Below are 21,182 nucleotides of genomic sequence, written 5' to 3' on the forward strand. Positions count from 1 at the left end.
CTCCTCTTTCTATTGTCCATGCTTAGTGTGGCACACACAGACACACAATGCAAAGACTAAGTGAACTTCTCTCCTTTTCATCTGCTCTCAGGTGTGATTTTTATATTGCCCACACCTGTTACTTGCCCCGGTTGAGTTTAAAGGAGCATCACATGCCTGAAACAATCTTATTTATCCACAGTTTTGAAAGGGGGCCAATAATTTTGTCCAGCCCATTTTTGGAGTTTGGTGACATTATGTCCAATTTGCTTTTTTTCCTCCCTTTTTTGGTTTAGTTCCAATACACACAAAGGGAATAAACATGTGTATAGCAAAACATGTGTTACTGCAATCCTTTTCTGTGAGAAATACTTAATACTTGAAAAATGTCAGGGGTGCCAACATTTACGGCCATGACTGTGTGTATGAGCACTGAGTGTCTGTCCGGCTACCTGAGGTCCTAGAACGTATAAGTTTTGGGTGAATCACAGTGTGAGCTCAATATTATGCTGTAATACACAAGAGTTCTGTGTCACGTGACCTGTCGCATAAAGTGGTTCCGGGAGGTAAATCTCAATACGGATCACTGGCAGCAATGTAATGTAAGGGGGAAGGAGGGAGGGAGATATAGGTTTCCAGCTCATTACATCTGAAGTTTCCACAATGAAAGTGGAGAGGTTTTCAATGAGACCATTATCCAGAATAATTGAGGTTTAATCCGTCTTTTAAAGCACATCACGTACAAGAACAGCAACTGTGCCAGCTCTGCTATACGGCAGAATGTGCCAGGCCAAGGGAATAGTGTGGTGCGGGCTCAGAAGGCTCAGTAGTTGGATGGCTGGACAGTCCCAAAGGCTTAGGAGGCCTATATAAACCCCTTAGGTGGACCGCCGCCTGAAGCTACTGGGTAGACGTTATTGACAGCTTTTGAATAAATTGCATGATTCCTCAGAAAAAATTAAAGGGGTACTCTGCTGGAAAAAAATTTAAATCAACTGGTGCCAGAAAGTTAAACAGATTTGTAGATTACTTCTATAAAAAAAGTCTTTACCCTTCCAGTACTTGTCAGCTGCTGTATGCTAAAGAGGAAATTCATTTATTTTTTAATTTCTTATTTCTCTTGTCCACAGTGCTCTCTGCTGACACCGCTGTCTGTGTCAGGAACTGTCCAGAGCAGCATAGGTTTGCTATGGAGATTTTCTCCTGCTCTGGACAGTTCCTGATACGGGCATCAGGTGTCAGCAGAGAGCACTGTGGACAAGGCAAAAAAGAAATTCAAAAAGAAAAGAATTTCCGCTATAGCATACAGCTGATAATAAGTACTGGAAGGATTAAGATTTTTTAACAGAAGTAATTTACAAATCCGTTTAACTTTCTGGCACCAGTTGACTTGAAAAACATTGTTTTCCACTGGAGTACCCCTTTAAAGGTCACACTTTGCAGCGTTAGGTTTCAACATATTCATAGTTTCCTGAGAGTCTGCTTCTGTGAAGTGTGTACAGTAGACTTGGGCAGAACCAAAAATGATGTTTCATTTCGTTACGTTTATTTTCGGATAAAAAAAAAATTTCGGTTCTGTTCAATATTCGGGATGGAATAATTCATTTCATTCTGTCTTCGGACACAGTCGGAAGTTTTTTTGGATCTATTTGCTATTCAAGTTTTATTACTTATTCGGACGAATTTGTTATTTGGATAGATTCGTTATTTCTAACTAACAATGGAAACGGCTGAAGTGAATCGTTAATTTCTAACGATAATTTGTTTTCCCTTAGTCCTAACAGTAGCACAGATGGGGGTATTCCACCCCCCGCGAACTGGTAGGACAGATGGAAGTTTTATTGAACCTAATTAAACAATCAGTGAAGACACACCCACAACCCCCTGTATAAGTAAGAGGGTCATCCTCTGCCTCATTGTGTAGTAACAAGAAGAACTAAAGGTAAATAATAGAAGAAAATAACTTAACTAGGGAGGGAAAGTTGTGCTACTGTTAGGACTAAGGGAAAACAAATTATCGTTAGAAATTAACGATTCCCTTACGTCCTAACCAGTAGCACAGATGGGGAAATGGCAAGCAGAAACCCTATGAGGGAGGGCTCTCATGCCTGACGGCAGATAATACTGTCCGTCCAAATGAGGAAAAATCGCCCAATCTACTGTCAAGTCTGTAGTGGGTGATAAATGTGGAGAGTGAACTCCAGGAAGCAGCTTTGCATATATGTTCCAAGGGAACAAGACTCCTTTCCGCAAAGGAGGTAGATACAGACCTGGTGGAATGAGCTTTTACAAACTCAGGAGGCTCCTTACCTTGGGATACCATGGCAATACGAATGGCATCTTTTACCCATCTACTGATGGAGGGCTTTGAAGCTTTAAGACCTCTCTTGGGTCCTGAAAAGAGAATTAGCAGATTTTCATCCTTCCGAAACTCCAAAGATCTTCTTATATAGATCTGGAGACATCTCGAGATATCTAGGCAATGAAGAGCACTATCTTCATTGGAGGATGGAGGAGGAGAAAATACTGGCAGGGATATAACTTGATTTATATTTTGGAATGATGGAACCTTAGGTATAAAGTATGGCATGAATCTGAGTAACACTCGATCCGGCAAAAATTTAGTATATGGTTCAAGTGCCGAGAGCGCTTGAAGTTCCCCAATCCTTTTGGCTGAAGTGATTGCCAGTAAAAAAGTTATTTTAATGGTAACAAACTTCATGTCCACCTCCTCCAAGGGCTCAAAGGGGGGAGATGCTAACCCCTTGAGCACCATCGATAAGTCCCATGCTGGGACAGGTTGTATAATTGTAGGTTTTAACCTTGAGGATCCCCTCAAGAATATTTTGACTAGTGGGTCTTGAGACAATGGTTTATTGAGAAAGGCAGAGATGGCTGATACCTGAACTTTGAGTGTGGAAGGAGATAGATTCTTGTCTAATCCCTCCTGGAGAAAGTTGAGGATTGTGGCAACAGCTGGATTCTGTCCAGGTAGTTGTTTCTTGGAGCACCAAGACTGAAAAGTTGTCCAAATTCTTTTATAGGCTCTGTTAGTGGACTCCGCTCTGGAATGCGAGAGGGTATTCAAGACCGCACTAGAAAGCCCTTCTAGATGTGGAAGGGACTGGTCAACCTCCAGGCTGTCAGGTTGAACATTTGAAGATTTGAGCAGCTGTGAGTGTCCCCCGACACTAGTGCTTGCTCTGGGGGAAGCCTCCAGAATTGTCCCCGACTCATTTGCAAGAGTTGGGTAAACCAAGCTCTCTTGGGCCAAAATGGAATTATGGCTATGACAGAGGCTTGGTCCTGCCTGATTTTCATCAATACCCTTGGGATCAAGGAAATTGGAGGGAAGATGTAGGCCAGCCTGAACCTCCATGGGATTGAGAGAGCATCGATTGCTACTGGGTTGTCTTCCCTGTACAGGGAACAAAATCTCACCACTTTGGTGTTGAACCTTGTTGCCATAAGATCTATTTCTGGCATACCCCACCTGAGTATTATTTGTTTGAACATCTCTGGATGGAGAGACCATTCTCCAGTTGAAAGTCCTCTGCTCAGGCGGTCGGCGATCACATTGAGAGATCCCCGAATGTGAACTGCCGACAGGTGGGTTAGGTTCCTCTCTGCCCAATCCAAGATCAGACCCACCTCTCTGAGGAGGCTTTGTGATCGAGTGCCTCCCTGCTTGTTGATGTACAATACAGCCGTCATGCTGTCGGATTGGATCTTTACTGCTTTCCCTTGAAGAAGAGAAGCAAAGTGGAGGAGTGCTAATCTGATGGCTCGAATCTCGAGGAGATTGGAGGTTAACCCTCTCTCCTGAGGAGACCAAGATCCCCGCACTAACAGATCCAAGAGATGCGCTCCCCAACCTACAAGGGACGCGTCGGTAGTAAGTATGATCCAAGGGGGTTGGATCATTGACTTGCCGTCCTCGAGGTGAGACCACCATCTGAGAGAGGACCTGACTCGATAAGACAGGGAGTGGCACTTGTTTAGGCCCGAGGGCCTGAGATTCCAAGTGGCGAGCACCTCTGATTGAAGAGGGCGTAGATGCCAAAGAGCCCAAGGAACCGCATCCACGGTAGCGGACATAAGTCCCAACATCCGCATGAGAGTGCGAATGGAAACTCTCCGGGGTACAGAGAGAAAAAGGGCCGATTCCTGCACCCGAGATTTCCTCTCGGGAGAGAGGTAGAGTGTCATGGAGATTGAGTCGACTATGAAGCCGAGAAACCTCATTGAGGTAGTTGGGAGGAAATTGGATTTGGCCCAATTGACTATCCACCCTAACTGGTGAAGGAAGGATACTGCTAGTTGCAGATGTTGGGACAGGATCGCAGAAGAAGGAGCTCTGAGGAGCCAATCGTCTAGGTAGGGAACGATGCTGAGCCCCTGGAGCCTTAGAGCAGCGACTACCGCTACCACCACTTTGGTAAATGTGTGTGGGGCCGAAGAAATTCCAAACGGGAGGGCTACAAACTGGAGGTGTTTTAGAACTCCCCCTACCTGAACTGCGATCCTTAGATACTTTCTGGATACCGGATGAATAGGAATATGAAGGTAAGCTTCCTTTAGATCCAGAGTAGCCAGGTAATCCCCTGGCGAGATGAGGTTGACCACAGATTGAATAGTTTCCATACGAAAGCGTTTGTGCTTCACATACTGATTGAGATATCTCAGATCTATAATCATCCGCCAGTCTCCTGTTACCTTGGGAACTAGGAAGACTGGAGAATAAATTCCTGACCCCCGCTCTGAAAGAGGAACTTCCTCTAAGGCATTCTTCTGGATGTATTCCAGAATGTAGGTTTCTAGCGCCCCCTGTTTGATTGGTGAAAAAACTCTTGTCTCCACATAATTGGATGGGGGAATTGATTCGAGGTCTATCGAATAACCATCCGAGATTAATCTCAGGACCCAAGGATCCTGAATGTGGAGGGACCAGGCGCTTGAAAAGTGGTGAAGACGACCACCAACTGGAATCTGGGGGGCAGGATGGGAAACTGGAAAGGTCACCTCGGCAAGGAACCCAGAACTTCGTAGAAGCCCGCAGTCAGAGCTTTCTGTTGTCTTTGGGGCCACGGGAGCGTTTTCCGCCCCGGCGTTGATTACCCCATTCTCTCTGAGGCTTAGGCTGGGGGGCTGATCCACCCCCAGAACGCCGGCCTCGACCACGAAAGGAGGAATAAGGAAGGGACTTGCCTTTCTTGTCAGAAAGTCCCTCCATAATGCGGTCCAGCTCAGCTCCGAAAAGAATGCCGGGTTCGTAAGGCATAGCACATAAGGTGTTCTTGGAAGAGTTGTCAACCTTCCAAGGTTTTAACCATAGAGGACGTCGTCCAGCGGAAGCCAGGGCCATAGACTTGGAGGCCAATTTAAGATGCTGGGTGGAAGCATCGCACAAAAAATCAACGGCCAGATTGGACGTCTTGAAGGATGAAAGAATTTTATCTCTAGGAACCCCCTGGTCCAAATCCGACTGGATGTTAGAAAGACGGGTCTTCAAAAAGTTTGCTACCTCAGAGCAAGCTATCGCCACTGATGCAGACGCAGAAGCAGTGGAGTAGGAGCGCCTCATGGCACAGTCAGCCTTCCGATCCATTGGATCCTGCAAGGAAGACCCATCCTCAGCAGGGACCACTGTCCTCTTGGACAGTTTGGCAACTGCCATGTCAACCTTAGGGACAGGGCCCCAGGAAGAAAGCTGAGATTCCTGTATAGGAAACATGGTCTTAAATCTTTTAGTTAAGACCGGACCCTTTTCTGTTTTTTTCCATTCCGTTCTAAGCACGGACAGAAGGGTATCATCCGCTTTAAAGACCCTAGGTCCCTTAGAGGCGGAGGTAGAGGCTTCCCCGGGATCAACATCCTGGTCCCCCGACCGGATGGATCTCAGAAGACGCTGGGTCTTTTCCAGCGGAAAAAAATAAGATGCAGTGACCTCCTCATCCGAAGAGGAGGACTTGGAATCTTCTCTCTCCTGATCCACAGACATCTCCATTCTGGGAGGTGAAGAAGGTCTGGCGCGTTTCTGAGAGACAACGTGTTTCAGCTCCTCAATAGAGGCTTGCATAGCCGACATGTTAGAGGAGACCCACACATACATATCTTGGACTGTAGGTTCAGTCTGATGGGAAGGTAGAGACTTAGCCCTACAAGGAGGACACCTGGAAAATTCATAATTATCCTCCAGGGGAGTATTGCAGTCATGGCAAGAGAGGTGCTTGCGCTTGGCGGATCTTTTTGCCAAGCCTTCACGATCCCCTGAGCCCTCGGTCGACATATCTAGGTAAATATGAGAGGAGTGATTAGATAATGTAGCGGCAAGAAAAAATTGCGGCTAGCTAAAATATAATTAAAATACCCAAAGTTCTCAGCAAGAGACCAGGTAAGAGATAGAGATAGGGAAACAGTAGTATCCGCAAGGATGCACTACTAGACTCAAAAAGACAGGACTGTGGAAGTACCAACAGCTCTGCGCTCTAGGAGGCTGAATGGCAGCCTAGGGGGAGTTTAAATATCCTCCTGGCTGGCGCCAAAACAAGACTCCGCCCACAAGGCGGAGTTACAGAAAAAAGAAATCCTGTCTTACAAAAAACAGGAGGAAAAGGAACCCTATTAGTTAGAGGGTTATGGAAGAGGCTCCTCGCTCGGTTTCGCCGCATTATTGGCAAAAACGGCGCAAAAAAACGAGCCGGGAGCGAAGAGAGAAACAGGAAGTGACGTCAGACGCCGCTGACGCACTTCCGGCTGGGGCGGCGATTGGAGTCGCGGCTCCGAGGAAGAAGCAGATGGGCGCAAACTAAGCCCAGAACTGCAAGTAAGAAACTCCCCCCCCTCCTACAGGAGTAAGGGGGTCACCATCTGTCCCACTGTCCGGGAGGACAGAAAAAAACACAATGAGGCAGAGGATGACCCTCTTACTTATACAGGGGGTTGTGGGTGTGTCTTTACTGATTGTTTAATTAGGTTCAATAAAACTTCCATCTGTCCTACCAGTTCACGGGGGGTGGAATACCCCCATCTGTGCTACTGGTTAGGACGTAAGGGAATAAGCAGATAGGCCAGACCTTTGCAACAAACTTTCCAAACCGTGGAAAACTTATATATTTTTTTTTAATCAACTGGTGCCAGGAAGTTAAACAGATTTGTAAATCACTTCTATTAAAAAAAAATCTTAATCCTTCCAGTACTTTTTAGGGGCTGTATAGTACAGAGGAAATGTTTTTCTTTTTGGATTTCTCTTATGTCACGACCACAGTGCTCTCTGCTGACCTCTGCTGTCCATTTTAGGAACTGTCCAGAGCAGCATATGTTTGCTATGGGGATTTTCTCCTGCTTTGGACAGTTCTTAAAATGGACAGCAGAGGTCAGCAGAGAGCACTGTGGTCATGATGTCAGCAGAGAGCACTCTGGTCGTGACATAAGAGAAATCCAAAAAGATAAACATTTCCTCAGTAATATTTAGCCCCTAAAAAGTACAGATTTTTTTTTATAGAAGTAATTTACAAATCTTTTTAACTTTCTGGCACCAGTTGATTACAAAAAAAAAAGTTTTCCACGGTAGTACCCCTTTAAAGGGGTATTCCGCCCCTAGACATCTTATCCCCTTATCCCCTCGTGACATCACGACCCGTCCCCTTAATGCAAGTCTATGGGAGGGGGCGTGATGACCGCCACGATCCCCTCCCATAGACTTGTATTGAAAGGGGCGGGCCGTGACGTCACGAGGGGCGGAGCCATGCTGTCACGCTACTCCGTCCCCCGTATCGCCCATCATTACGCACAGAGCGAACTCGCTCTGTGCTGTAATGATAGCGCGGTGCCGCAGCGGGGATCCCGGGGGTCCCCAGCAGCGGGACCGCGGCAATCTGACATCTTATCCCCTATCCTTTGGATAGGGGATAAGATGTCTAGGGGCGGAATACCCCTTTAAGGATCCTCTTGTAAAAAAAAAGGACCAATGAAATAAATTCAATGAATTCATTACTGCCGATACACATTTAACAAATGCATTCGTTAGTTCATGTTCAGCTTTCAGCAGTGGATTGTTCGGATTATTGTTTTTTTTTTTTTTTTTGGGGAAATATTCAAAAAATGAATTTCATATATTCGGATCGATTCGAACATACAAATTCGGTAAAATTCGTATGAATATGCATTCGTGACGAAACTAATTGCACATATCTAGTGTACAGATCCTGGCATAGTCCGCTGAGAATGACGTCATCCTTCGTACAGTAAGGTGGGGGTCTCCTTTTCTTGTTCTTCTGTATTCTCTTGCCACTTGACAGATCACACGTGATGACAGCTGAGGGGTCTGTATAATGTATATCTGAGGCCCTTACCGTAATAATGGGATATACCCCTGTATGTTATTGCCGGTGGGATCCCTAAAGGGCATTCTTCTTGTCTTCGCAGGATACCTGCAGGCCTCCAGGGCTCTGATGATCGCAGCGTTGGTCTTCGGTTTTTTTGCGTGCTTGTTGGGGATGATCGGGCTCCAGTGCACCAAGGTCGCAGAAGGTAACGTCGCACTGAAGGGCAAGCTTGCCACAGCGTCTGGAGGGATCTCGGTATTCGCAGGTGAGATAGGATGGGCCTCCGTGTATTAAATTTACCCTAAATCCTTAAAGGGGTACTCCGCCCCTAGACATCTTATCCCTTATCCAAAGTGACCTCACGGTCACGCCCACTCGTGACCTCACGGTCACGCCCCCTCAATGCAAGTCTATGGGAAGGGGCGTGGCGGCAGTCACGCCCCTTCCCATAGACTTGCATTGAGGAGGCTTAGCCGTGACATCACGAGCAGGGGAGCGGCTGTGACATCACGAGTACCCGACGCTCTAAACAAACGGCAGGTGCAGCAGGGAGATTGGGGTTCCTTTGTATAGGGGATAAGATGTCTAGGGGCGGAGTACCCCCTTTAAAATCCAGAGGAAGGGTTAAGATAGGGGAATTAATAAGGCACGAGACGGATTCGGTCTGAATAAAAAATGTAAAAAAATTGGGGGAAAGCAGAATCCAAAACTTTTTGTGTTTTGTTTCAGATTAATTTGGTCCCTGCTCCTGTACACTAGAGGGCAATGCAGTAGAGAAACACAGGTGCCACTTGCTACATTTAGTGTACTGTACAGGAGCGGGGACTTCTGCCCTTGACTGGAGTCCCTGCTTCCTTTCATGGTTTGTGCAGGCAGTTAGCACTGAATTAAACCTGAACCTCTAGGTTAAAGGGGTACTCTGCTGGAAAACATTATTATTATTATTATTATTTTTATTTTAAATCAACTGGTGCCAGAAAGTTAAACAGATTTGTAAATTACTTTTATTTAAAAATCTTTAATCCTTCCAGTACTTATCAGCTGATGAGCTCTGATGACACCTCTGTCCATGTCAGGAACTGTCCAGAGCAGGATAGGTTTGCTAATGGGATTTGCTCCTGCTCTGGACAGTTCCTGACATGGACAGAGGTGTCAGTAGAGAGCACTGTGATCAGAAAGAAAATAACTACTTAACTTCCTCTGTAGTATACAGCAGCTGATAAGTACTGGAAGGATTAAGATTTTTAAATAGAAGTCATTTACAAATCTGTTTAACTTTCTGGCACCAGTTGATTTAACCTCTTAAGGATCAAGGACGTACCGGTACGTCCTGAGTCCTTTCCCTTTCTATAACGCAGGGCAATGATCGCGATGCCGCGAGCTATTAACCTTTTAGATGCGGCGTTCAAAGTTGAACGCCGCGTCTAAAGTGAAAGTAAATCACTGCCGGTTGGCTCAGGGGGCTGTTCGGTATGTCCGCGGCAAAATCGTGGCATCCCGAACAGCTGTAGGACACGAGGAGGGTCTCCTACCTTGCCTTCTGGTGTCCGATCGCCGAATGACTGCTCAGTGTCTGAGATCCAGGCATGAGCAGTCAAGCGGCAGAATCATTGATCAATGGTTTCCTATGAGAAACCACTGATCAATGTAAAAGATCAGTGTGTGCAGTGTTATAGGTCCCTATGGGATAACAATGATCAATGTAAAAGATCAGTGTGTGCAGTGTTATAGGTCCCTATGGGATAACAATGATCAGTGTGTGCAGTGTTATAGGTCCCTATGGGAGCTATAACACTGCAAAAAAAAGTGAAAAAAAAGTGAATAAAGATCATTTAACTCCTCCCCTAATAAAAGTTTGAATCACCCCCCCTTTTCCCATTTAAAAAAAACAGTGTAAATAAAAATAAACATATATGGTATCGCCGCGTGCGGAAATGTCCGAATTATAAAAATCATTAATTAAACCGCACGATCAATGGCGTATGCGCAAAAATAGTGTATTTTTGGTCACTTTTTATTTCAGGAAAAAATGAATAAAAAGCAATCAGTAAGTCCGATCAATGCAAAAATGGTACCGCTAAAAACTTCAGATCACGGCGCAAGAAATGAGCCCTCATACTGACCCATATGCGGAAAAATAAAAAAAGTTATAGGGGTCAGAAGATGACAATTTTAAACGTATACATTTTATACCGTATGGACCTACAGAATAATGATAAGGTGTCATTTTTACCGAAGAATGTACTACGTAGAAACGGAAGCCCCCAAAAGTTACAAAATGGCGTTTTTTTTCCAATTTTGTCTCACAATGATTTTTTTTTACCATTTCGCCATAGATTTTTGGGTAAAATGACTGATGTCATTACAAAGTAGAATTGGTGGCACAAAAAATAAGCCATCATATGGGTCTTTAGGTGCAAAATTGAAAGAGTTATGATTTTTTAAAGGTAAGGAGAAAAAAATTAGAGTGCAAAAACGGAAAAACCCCTGGTCCTTAAGGGGTTAAACAAAAAATGTTTTCCAGCGGATAACCCCTTTAATACAAGACAATAATATGTTTTTAAAGAAGATTATCTCATTTATTATTATCATTTCTTGTCCAATCATGGCTTTTTAGCTTTCATAGACTCTTCTCCTGCCTAGAACCTTCTCATCCTCATTGATTTCCATAGACTTTAATTATTTTTCATTGATCATCTCATTTTCTTCCTCCAGGTATCTGTGCCGGGATCTCGGTCTCCTGGTATGCCTTCAACATCACCAAAGACTTCTTCAACCCCTTGTACCCCGGAACCAAGTAAGTACTCATTACCCATCATGCCACTGTCCCAATACCAGTGCAACTCTCAAAGAACGCCGAACATCTCCACCAGGGTCTTCATGGTGGAATTGGTTCCCAGTTGTTATGGTGTTTGTAGAGACATGGTCAACCCGCCATTGTTTTGGGTAGTCTTGAACTTCATATGACAGAATAAGTGACCAGAATAAGGCCGGGTTCCCATCACGTTTTTGCAATGCAGTTCCCGTATACGTTTTCAATTTGAATACCGCACGGAAATGTATTGAAAACCGTATGCATTGACTCTCCATAGAAAACCGTATGACAAACGATGCATCCGGTTTTGTCCGTTTTGCATCCTGTAAGGTTTTGTCTGTTTTTTTCCCGTACCCAAAACCGTATCCTACCATGGTTTTTGGTCCGGATGAAAAACCGTATGGAAACAGTATGCGTTTTTTTTTAACATGGGAGTCAATGGGAACTGTACAGAACCGTATGTGCGTCCGGTTCCATCCAGTTTTCACCTTACGGTTTTTGACTTTACACAGTTTTTGTTTTTCTTGTCATTTCAATCAAACAAGTGAAACTTTATTCATAATAGAATGAAAAGTTAAAAACGTATACTTTATTTTTCTTAAAAAACGGATGCAACCGAACATCATTTTTCAAACCATGGACGTTTTTTAAACGTATGCCGTTTAAAATTTGTACACACGTTTTGATACAGTTTAGTCCGGTTTTGAGGAATCCGTTTTTCATCCAAAAACCTGATAAGGGAACTGTACTGCAAAAAGGTGGTGTGAACCCGGACTAAGTTCAGACTTGCAGCTGAGATATTTGCTCTTTCCCAACAGATATGAGATTGGGCCGGCTCTTTACCTCGGATGGTCAGGTGCCCTTCTGGATGTTGTTGGAGGAGGACTCATGTGTTGTTCATACAAGCAAGTGGCCAAAGCTAATAAGTAAGTACCAGGTGGTGGTTTTCGCAATCAGTCCGCCAACAAGCCATAAAAATGTAGAGGTTGAAAGAGGTTCTCCGCTGTACAGCGTTTGGAACAAACTGTTCCGAACACTGGAGCCGGCGCCGGAAACTTGTGATGCCATAGCCCCGCCCCCTCATGGCATCACGCCCCGCCCCCTCAATGCAAGTCTCCCCCCTCAATGCACGCCCCCTCCCATAGACTTGCATTGAGGTGGAGGGGCATGACATCATGAGGAGGCGGGGCTATGACTTTACGAGCTCACGGCGCCGGCTCCAGCGTTCGGAACAGTCTGTTCCAAACGCTGAGCAGCTTTAATCACCTGGTAACAGAAAGTTAAACAGATTTGTAAATTACTTCTATTTAAAAAACCTTAAGCCTTCCAGTACTTATCAGCTGCTGTATGTTGCACAGGAAATTCTTTTCTTTTTGAATTTCCTTTCTGTCTGACCACAGTGCTCTCTGCTGACACCTCTGTCCATTTTAGGAACTGTCCGGAGCAGGAGAGGTTTGCTATGGGGATTTGCTATTACTTTGGACAGCTCCTAAAATGGACAGAGGTGTCAGCAGAGAGCACTGTGCTTAGACAGAAAGGAAATTCAAAAAGAAAAGAACTTTCTTTGGAGCATACAGCAGCAGTTAAGTACTGGAAGGGTTAAGATTTTTTTAAATAGAAGTAACTTACTAATCTGCTTAACTTACTGGTACCAGGTGATTTCAAGGGGAACTCCGCAGCTAGAAGGTGGGGGGTTGTTGTCATAACGTCAAGATCACTGCCTCCTGCTCCAAGCATTCTGAACAAAATGTTCAGAACGCTGGAGCACCGGAGTACCCCTTTAAAGGGGTACTCCGATGGAAAACCTTTTTTTTTAATCAACTGGTGCCAGAAAGTTAAACAGATTTGTAAATTACTTCTATTAAAAAAAATCTTAATCCTTCCAGTACTTATTAGCTGCTGAATACTACAGGAGAAATTATTTTCTTTTTGGAACACAGAGCTCTCTGCTGACATCGCGAGCACAGTGCTCTCTGCTGACACCTCTGTCCATTTTGAGAACTATCCAGAGTAGGAGAAAATCCCCATAACAAACATTTACTGCTCTGGACAGTTCCTAAAATGGACAGAGGTGTCAGCAGAGAGCACTGTGGTCAGACAGAAAGGAAATTCAAAAAGAAAAGAACTTCCTCTGGTGCATACAGCAGCTGATAAGTACTGGAAGGGTTAAGATTTTTAAATAGAAGCAACTTACAAATCTGTTTAACTTTCTGGCACCAGTTGATAAAAAAAAAAAAAAAACGTTTTCCACCGGAGTACCCCTTTAACCATGAAGATAAGAATGAACTCCTTGTCTCAGGAGCCTCTGTACAGCTAGACGAATAAGATGTACCCCAATATGTACCCCAATACACAAATATATGTTTACGCAACCCACAATTTGGGTGCACGTTATTGGCATGGTGTTTCATTACAGTATTGTTTGACTCTTGTAATATGTTCCTGCAGGACATACAACTATAACTACCGTCCAGCAATTGCCCAGTCCTCAGCTAAGGCCGCCCCTCAAGCTGCCCTTCCTCGATACGAATCCAGTAACAGTATCTCCAAATACGGGAAGAACGCATACGTATAGGTCTAAAGACTATGGACTCTGAAAGGCGCGTTTGATAGTTTAATGAAAGGACGGGACTTCTCTTCACCATCCATGGAAAAATCGGACTCTCTTGAGCCACGGTCCACCTGCATTTTTAGTCGTCGTACCATTACGCAATTGCTGCTTTTTTTCTTCAACATTCCTGAAACGCGTTGATTTATTTGGGCCAGAAAGTGAGATACGACCTGTCGCCGCAACGTTCTCCGAAGCCTACAACGAAAACCCCCCCGACTCAAGGAGACCAACGTCATTCTTCATTGCTAGAAAGGGAAAACCAGCTCACCGCCACCGATAGGATGATATCCGAGGAAAGTTATGATGATCAGGAAACACGGAAAGACCATTCAGGCCGCATACTTGGCGGGAACGGGTTCGTAGAAAAAAATTTGGAAAAATTCAACTCCCAAAATAAAATTATTATTTTTTTAAAGTCCAAAATGTATTATAACATGATTTAAAATTAGTTTTGAAAATTAGTTTTGAAAAAAATTTGTTTTTACTGATTTTTGTAAATACTATAATTTTAAATCATGTTTTATAACATTTTTATAACATAATTCATTCTAAAAATGTTATAAAAATAATAGTAGGTACAAAAAATTTCTGCCTAGTTTTCACTCATTTTTGTACCTACTATAAATCATGTTATAATAAATTTTGTTATAAAAAATGTATAAAATGTTATAAAAATGTTATAAAAATTATAATAGGTACAAAAATGAGTAAAAACTAGGAAGAAATGAGTTTTGTACCGACTATCATTTTAAATTATGTTTTTTAACGTTTTTGTAACATTCTATAAAATTTTTATAACAAAAATTAATTATAAAAATTTTATAAAAATAATAGTACCTACTATAAATTTTTGTACCTACTATAAATCATGTTATAAAATTTTTACTCATTTTTGTACCTACTATAAATCATGTTATAATAGATTTTGCTATAAAAACTTTTATAAAATGTTATAAAAATGATAGTAGGTACAAAAAAAGGGAAACATTTTATAACATGATTTATAGTAGATACAAAAATGAGTAAAAATTTTATAACATGATTTATAGTAGGTACAAAAATTTATAGTAGGTACAAAAATAGTTTTTACTCATTTTTTTGTACCTACAATAATTTTTTTAATAACATTTTTATAACATTTTTACTTATTTTTGTATCTACTATAAATCATGTTATAATAATTTTGGTATCAAAATCTTATAAAATGTTATAAAAATGTTATAAAAATGATAGTAGGTACAAAAATGAGGAAAGATTTTATAACATGATTTATAGTAGGTGCAAAAATGAGTAAAAGCTCATTTCTGCCTAGTTTTTACTATTACTTTTATAACATTTTTATAACATTTTTACTCATTTTTGTACCTACTATCATTTAAAATCACGTTATAATAAATTTTGGACTTTTATACATTTTTTTTCTTTTTGGGAGCTGGATTTTTCCTATTTATTCTATGAACCGTTTCTTCATAGCTGCATATTTTCCAATGAGTATAGTGAAATCTTTCTGTAAAATTTATTTACTTATAATATCTTTTTTTTTTTTACCATTTTTAGAAATTTTTGAAAATATCTACTGATCTACCAATATAGCATAACGCTGATTTTTGCCACCAACTATTCATCTAGCTAAGGACAATATATTATTATAAGCCTAAAACCTTCTCGGGAACATGTGAATAGTCATTTATATTTGATTCAGAGGAAAGTGGTGGTGCTCCCTATCGGGCTCGTGTATGACCGGTAAATATGGCCGAACAATGGATCGTAGACCTGTCTCCTACCGGGCTTGCGTATGACCGGTAAATATGGCCGACCAATGGATCTTAGACCTGGCTCCTACCGGGCTTGTGTATGACCGGTAAATATGTCCGATAAAATGGATTGTAGACCTGGCTCCTATTGGGCATGTGTATGACCGGTAAATATGGCCGACCAATGGATCTTAGACCTGGTTCCTATCGGGCTTGTGTATGACCGGTAAATATGGCTGACCAATGGATCGTAGAACTGGCTCCTACCGGGCTTATGTATGAATGGTATATATGGCCGACCAATGGATCGTAGGCCTGGCTCCTACCAGGCCTTGTGTATGACCGGTAAATATGGCCGACCAATGGATCATAGGCCTGGCTCTACACTCAGGAACGAGGATGAAAGTGTTAAAACATGATGATTTAACGGACAACCCAACACAACCGAGAAAACATCTACCAGTCGTGCCCCAAACGTTCTTGGCTTCCATCGTGAATGCTACAACAGGCTGTCCAAGTGGTTGATTTGTTTTTTTCAGAAACTTCTATATAGTGTAATATGCTTCCTTTTCTTTTAGTTTTATAAGATTTTATACTTTTATAAAAGTCGATGGTCGCCAATGGTTGATACATCTCCAATCTTTGCATTATTGATGACCATTTTCAGAATGATGGAAATTTTAAAATTTCGCACAGGTCGTGATACATTTCTGGGTAACTAGTCTTGATGTTGTCTTTAGAGGCCTTCATCATTTATTGTGTTATTGTATCAGGTTTCTCTTCCACTGGTCAGCAACCTGTAGTCTTCTACTGCCCCTGGTGGCCATCCCAGGCCATTTGAACATTAGCATGTGAATCAAACACCTCAACTTCTATTGGGTTTATCTAAGATTGCCGTGACGCCATCCTTATTTATTTCATACATTTTTGACCAATCAGCAAATTTTAGCATATATAACGCTTGACCATGCGCTATATATGCTAAAATCGTTATCCTCACCATCCCTGGGGGATGTTTTTGCCCCCAGGGATGGTGAAGATATTAAGTTAACAAGCATATACAACAAATAATGTGTTGAATTACTAGTCCCCACTATGGTACTTGTTCCTTTTATCTCTTCACAAATAATTTCTAGTCCCCTGCGAGGCTCCCAATCTCTTTCCTGGTCCCCAGACTGGGACATACCTCATTCCATGCCAACAGCATAGCACCCCATCTCATTACTAGTTCCCATCATGGTATCCCATCTTATTCCTGGTCCCCAGCATGACTTCTCAACACATTCCATTACAAGACATAACTGCTAATTCCAAGTCCCCCAGTGTGGATTCCAATCTCAATCCTGGGCCCATGCAAGGCTTCTGTCTAAATTGTGGTCCCAACATTCATCCCCTCTAGTTCCTAGTCCCCAGCATGACTCCCATCTCCTCCCTTATTCCCAGCATGGCTTCTCATCTCATTCCTGGTCCCCAGCATGGATTCTAATATCATTCCTGGTCCCATACATGGCTCTCATCTAATTCCTAGTCCCCCCCCCCCCCAGCATGGCTTCTCATCTCATTCCTGGGCCCATAGATGGCTCCCATCTCATTCCTGGTCCCCAGCATGGCTTCTCATCTCATTCATGGTCCCATAGACGGCTTCTCATCTCATTTATGGTCCCATGCATGGCTTTCCATTTTATTTCTGTTTTTTAGCTTGGCTTGCCTTCTTATTCCTGGTCACATACATGGCTCCCCATCACATTCCTGGTCCCCAGTATGGCTCCCCCATCTCATTCCTGGGATGATGCATGGTTTCCATCTCAATCCTGGCCCTGGCATGGGTCCTCATATCATTTTTAGTCCCATGCATGGCTGCCCACTTTACTCCTGGTCCATAGCTTGGCCCACAATGTCAGTCCTGGTTCCCATCCTGGCAATCTTTCTTATTCCTAGTACCCAGGATGTTTTTTATATCATTCCTGGCCCCCCTCCAGAATGTCCCCCTCTCCTTCATTCCTGTCCCCCAGCATTGCACTCTCTATTTTTTGTACCCCAGTTGGTCTCCTCTCCCCTTGCAGCATGTCATGGCCAGCACCCTCCCCATCTCTGACATCTTCCCTCCTCTTGCCTCCTTCTGCTTCATCAGCTCCAATAAAGTGGCCCAATGCAGGCAGCGTCTGTCCCGTGATGTCCTAATTTTTGGTCTTATCAAAGAGGTTACAAATGAAAAATGTACTCAAAAAAGTAGTCTTTGATCAAATAAGGTGATGTTCTGCTTATATAGGGGCAGCTGCCATAGACTATAATTAATAATACAGAAAAAAAGGTGTCTAACTGGAGGATGGTCTTCATAAAGCCTTGGTCTTCTCTGGTGGGTTCACTGTATAAAAATCCTGTAAATGTAAATACTATAATGTGTTTTCTCCAATATTAGTGCCAAATATTAGCGCATCATCAGTTATCCTTTGTATTAAAAGAGTACTCTGCCCCTAGACATCTTCTCCCCAACCAAAGGATAGGGGGTGAGATGTCTGACCATGCCGGATGACTGGCGATGCGGGGTGGGGCATGGTCGTGACATCACAAGTGGGGTATGGCCGTGATGTCACGACCATGCCCCTCAATGCAGGTCCATCTGCCCCCTCCCATATACTTGCAATGAGGAGGCGTGGTCGAGACGTCACAAGCCTCTGGTGCTGCACCGGACACTCTAAACGAACGCTGGGTGCAGCAGGGAGAACACGGGGGTCCCCAGCAGCGGGACCCCGTGATCAGACATCTCATTTCCTATGCTTTGCATTGGAGATAAGATGTCTAGGGAGTGGAGTACCCCTTTAAGCATTTCCTCTTAGAAGCATCTGCTATAATAAGAGACCAAGGACAAGTCAGTATGGTGTTAGTGATCCTCAATACGTACCAGGTGAATGAGAAGCGTTGGGGTTCTAAAGGTTATTTTGGGCATTTAATAGATTCGAGCCAGGTATCTGAGGGGTATCTGCTGCAACCACTGGCCAATAAGCAGTAATACAAGTATAAAAACAGTCCTCAATTTCAAAGCACAGTGGACATACAGTTGCAAATACACTGCTACTAATACAAGGCATTATGGGTGGTGAAAGATGAGGAAAAAAGCCTTGATTTACCTTTGAGGAATGGTACAAATCCTTTATAGCAGACAGACTGGCTCAAAAGACTGCAGGTATACCGCTCAAGCTTCCTCTCTCCTGCCCAGATCTCACGGTATTCCCTGCCCACACTTCCTGTTATTTGTCTTGGTCTACCTGTTACTAGAGACAAATTTCCCATGACAACCGGCAGTGGACAGCATCTTGCAGGGAAGTGAGACACCAAGTGGCCAAGACAAGTCACAATTATTCCTTGAAATATTACGGCTTAGAAGAACCCAAAAATATCAAAGACAACACTCCAAAAGAAATGTACAATATTAAATATAACTTATAAAAATGGATTCTAGCATGGCGCCTTAACATTTATGGGCGTAGTTTGACGATCTAGAAGTTTTTGTTGAAACGTTAGCTAACTTTATGCCAGTAGTGGTATCACATTGTCCGGGCTCAGAGAATTTTGTCTTTGTAAAAAAATCGACAAAAATAAAGTTGTAAATTTCCGTTTAATCTGATGTAATTTGTAATAAAATATTTTGTATACATCAGGAGGGTGTCATGTGACCAGTCTCTTATGTGTTGTCTTTTATGTGTACTGCTTTTTGGCTATGATCATTGACTGCAGCTTTGGCCGGGCTAGACTGAGATCCACCAACTCTTCACAGAACCGGGCTGGTGCTCTCAACCTCTCCCATACTTTACACTGCAGCTTTGCCTTTTCTTTTTAAATAGCTGTTGTAAATGGGGCACAGGCTTAAAAGTCCGTACATGGGGAGATGATTCTAAATAAAAGAATAAATTAATCTCTGGGGCCTGATCAGACTCATTGGACCACCCAAGGTGCGATCGCGGGGGTCCGATGAGTCAAGATGGTGACCAGAGCTCCACTCATCTGCTCCCGACCGGCTTCTGTGATCTCCATCTCTTGTCTGCCTTCTAGCAGACCAGAGAAATAGATCACAGATAACACTGATGAATGCTATACCAATGTATAGCACTGAAAAGTATAAGCAATCAATAGACTGCTATAAATAGTCCCGTGTGGAGACTTAAAGGGGTTATCCACCAAAGATGACTTTAGTACTTACCTGCCGGACAGTAATGGACATGCCTAGGAAGGATCTTGACCTGGGTCTTAAAGGGGTACTCCCGTGGAAAACTTTTTTTTTAAATCAACTGGTGCCAGAAAGTTAAACAGATTTGTAAATTACTTCTATTAAAAAATCTTAATCCTTCCAGTACTTATTAGCTGCTGAATACTACATAGGAAATTATTTTCTTTTTGGAACACAGTGCTCTCTGCTGACATCACGAGCACAGTGCTCTCTGCTGTCCAGAGCAGCATATGTTTCCTATGGGAATTTTCTCCTACTCTGGACAGTTCTTAAAATGGACAGAGGTGTCAGCAGAGAGCACTGTGGTCATGATGTCAGCAGAGAACTCTGTGTTCCAAAAAGAAAATAATTTCCTCTGTAGTGTTCAGCAGCTAATAAGTACTGGAAGAATAAAGATTTTTTTAATAGAAGTCATTTACAAATCTGTTAAACTTTCTGGCACCAGTTGATAAAAAAAAAAAAAAAAAAAAAGTTTTCCACCGGAGTACCCCTTTAACCTCTTCAGGACGCAGGGCGTATGGATACGCCCTGCATTCCGAGTCCTTAAGGACGCAGGGCGTATCCATACGCCCGTGGGAATTCCGGTCCCCACCGCTAGCCGGTTGGGGACCGGAGCCGGATGCCTGCTGAAATCGTTCAGCAGGCATCCCGGCATGTCGCCCAGGGGGGTCATTATGCCCCCCCATGTCGGCGATGGCCGCAGATCGCTGGACAATTCAGCCCAGCGATCTGCGGTGGGTTCCGGATCAATCGGGTCTCCAGTGACCCGGTGACCCGGAATTACTGGCTGATCGGGAACACCCATAGCCAGCAGGGGTGAGGTGGCACTGGTGCGGGTGTCACTCCCGCAACCCGCTCCGCCCCTCTTCCGCAGGACGTGAGCGGGTGCGGGAAGACGACCCCGGGAGCAGTGGACCCTGATCCCCGGTGTCCCTGTTGGGATCGGGGCCCCAGGAGCGGCGGCGGCAAGGGACTGACCTGCGTGGCGGCGTGGAGCAGCAGTAGGAGGTGAGTGACAGCCTCCTGCTGTTGCTTAGCAACAGGTCCCAGCATGCAAAAAGGGCATGCTGGGAGCTGTAGTTATGCAACAGCAGGAGGCAGACCACCACAACTCCCAGCATTCCCTTATGGGCATGCTGGGACTTATAGTTTTGCAACAGCTGGAGGCACATTTTTTTAAGGAAAAGTGTACCTTCAGCTGTTGTATAACTACAAGTCCCAGCTTGCACAAACAGCTAAAGTGCATGCTGGGAGTTGTAGTGGTGCATCTGCTGGTTGCATAACTACAACTCCCAGCATGCCCGTTGGCTGTCGGTGACTGCTGAGAGTTGTAGTTTTGCAACAGCTGAAGGCACACTGGTTGTGAAACTCAGAGTTTTTTTTACCTAACTCAGTGTTTCACGACCGGTGTGCCTCCAGCTGTTGCAGATTACAACTCCCAGCATGCACCGTACATGCTGGGAGTTGTAGT

The 21,182-nt window shown here is 43.6% G+C and overlaps 1 protein-coding gene across 1 annotated transcript in view; it reads left to right on the forward strand.

Annotated features, from left to right (window-relative positions):
* The window catches only part of CLDN15 (claudin 15), an 82,923-nt gene extending 68,587 nt beyond the window's left edge, over positions 1-14,336 (forward strand). Inside the window, exons 2-5 of the mRNA XM_056570019.1 lie at positions 8,407-8,571; positions 11,022-11,103; positions 11,940-12,047; positions 13,570-14,336. Of these exons, the coding sequence (XP_056425994.1) occupies positions 8,407-8,571; positions 11,022-11,103; positions 11,940-12,047; positions 13,570-13,696 (482 nt within the window). The 3' untranslated portion in view covers positions 13,697-14,336. The remainder of the gene's footprint in view (positions 1-8,406; positions 8,572-11,021; positions 11,104-11,939; positions 12,048-13,569) is intronic.
* The last annotated feature ends 6,846 nt before the right edge of the window (positions 14,337-21,182 follow it).

The sequence above is a fragment of the Hyla sarda genome, chromosome 4 (assembly GCF_029499605.1).
Source record: "Hyla sarda isolate aHylSar1 chromosome 4, aHylSar1.hap1, whole genome shotgun sequence".
Classification (NCBI taxonomy): Eukaryota; Metazoa; Chordata; class Amphibia; order Anura; family Hylidae; genus Hyla; species Hyla sarda.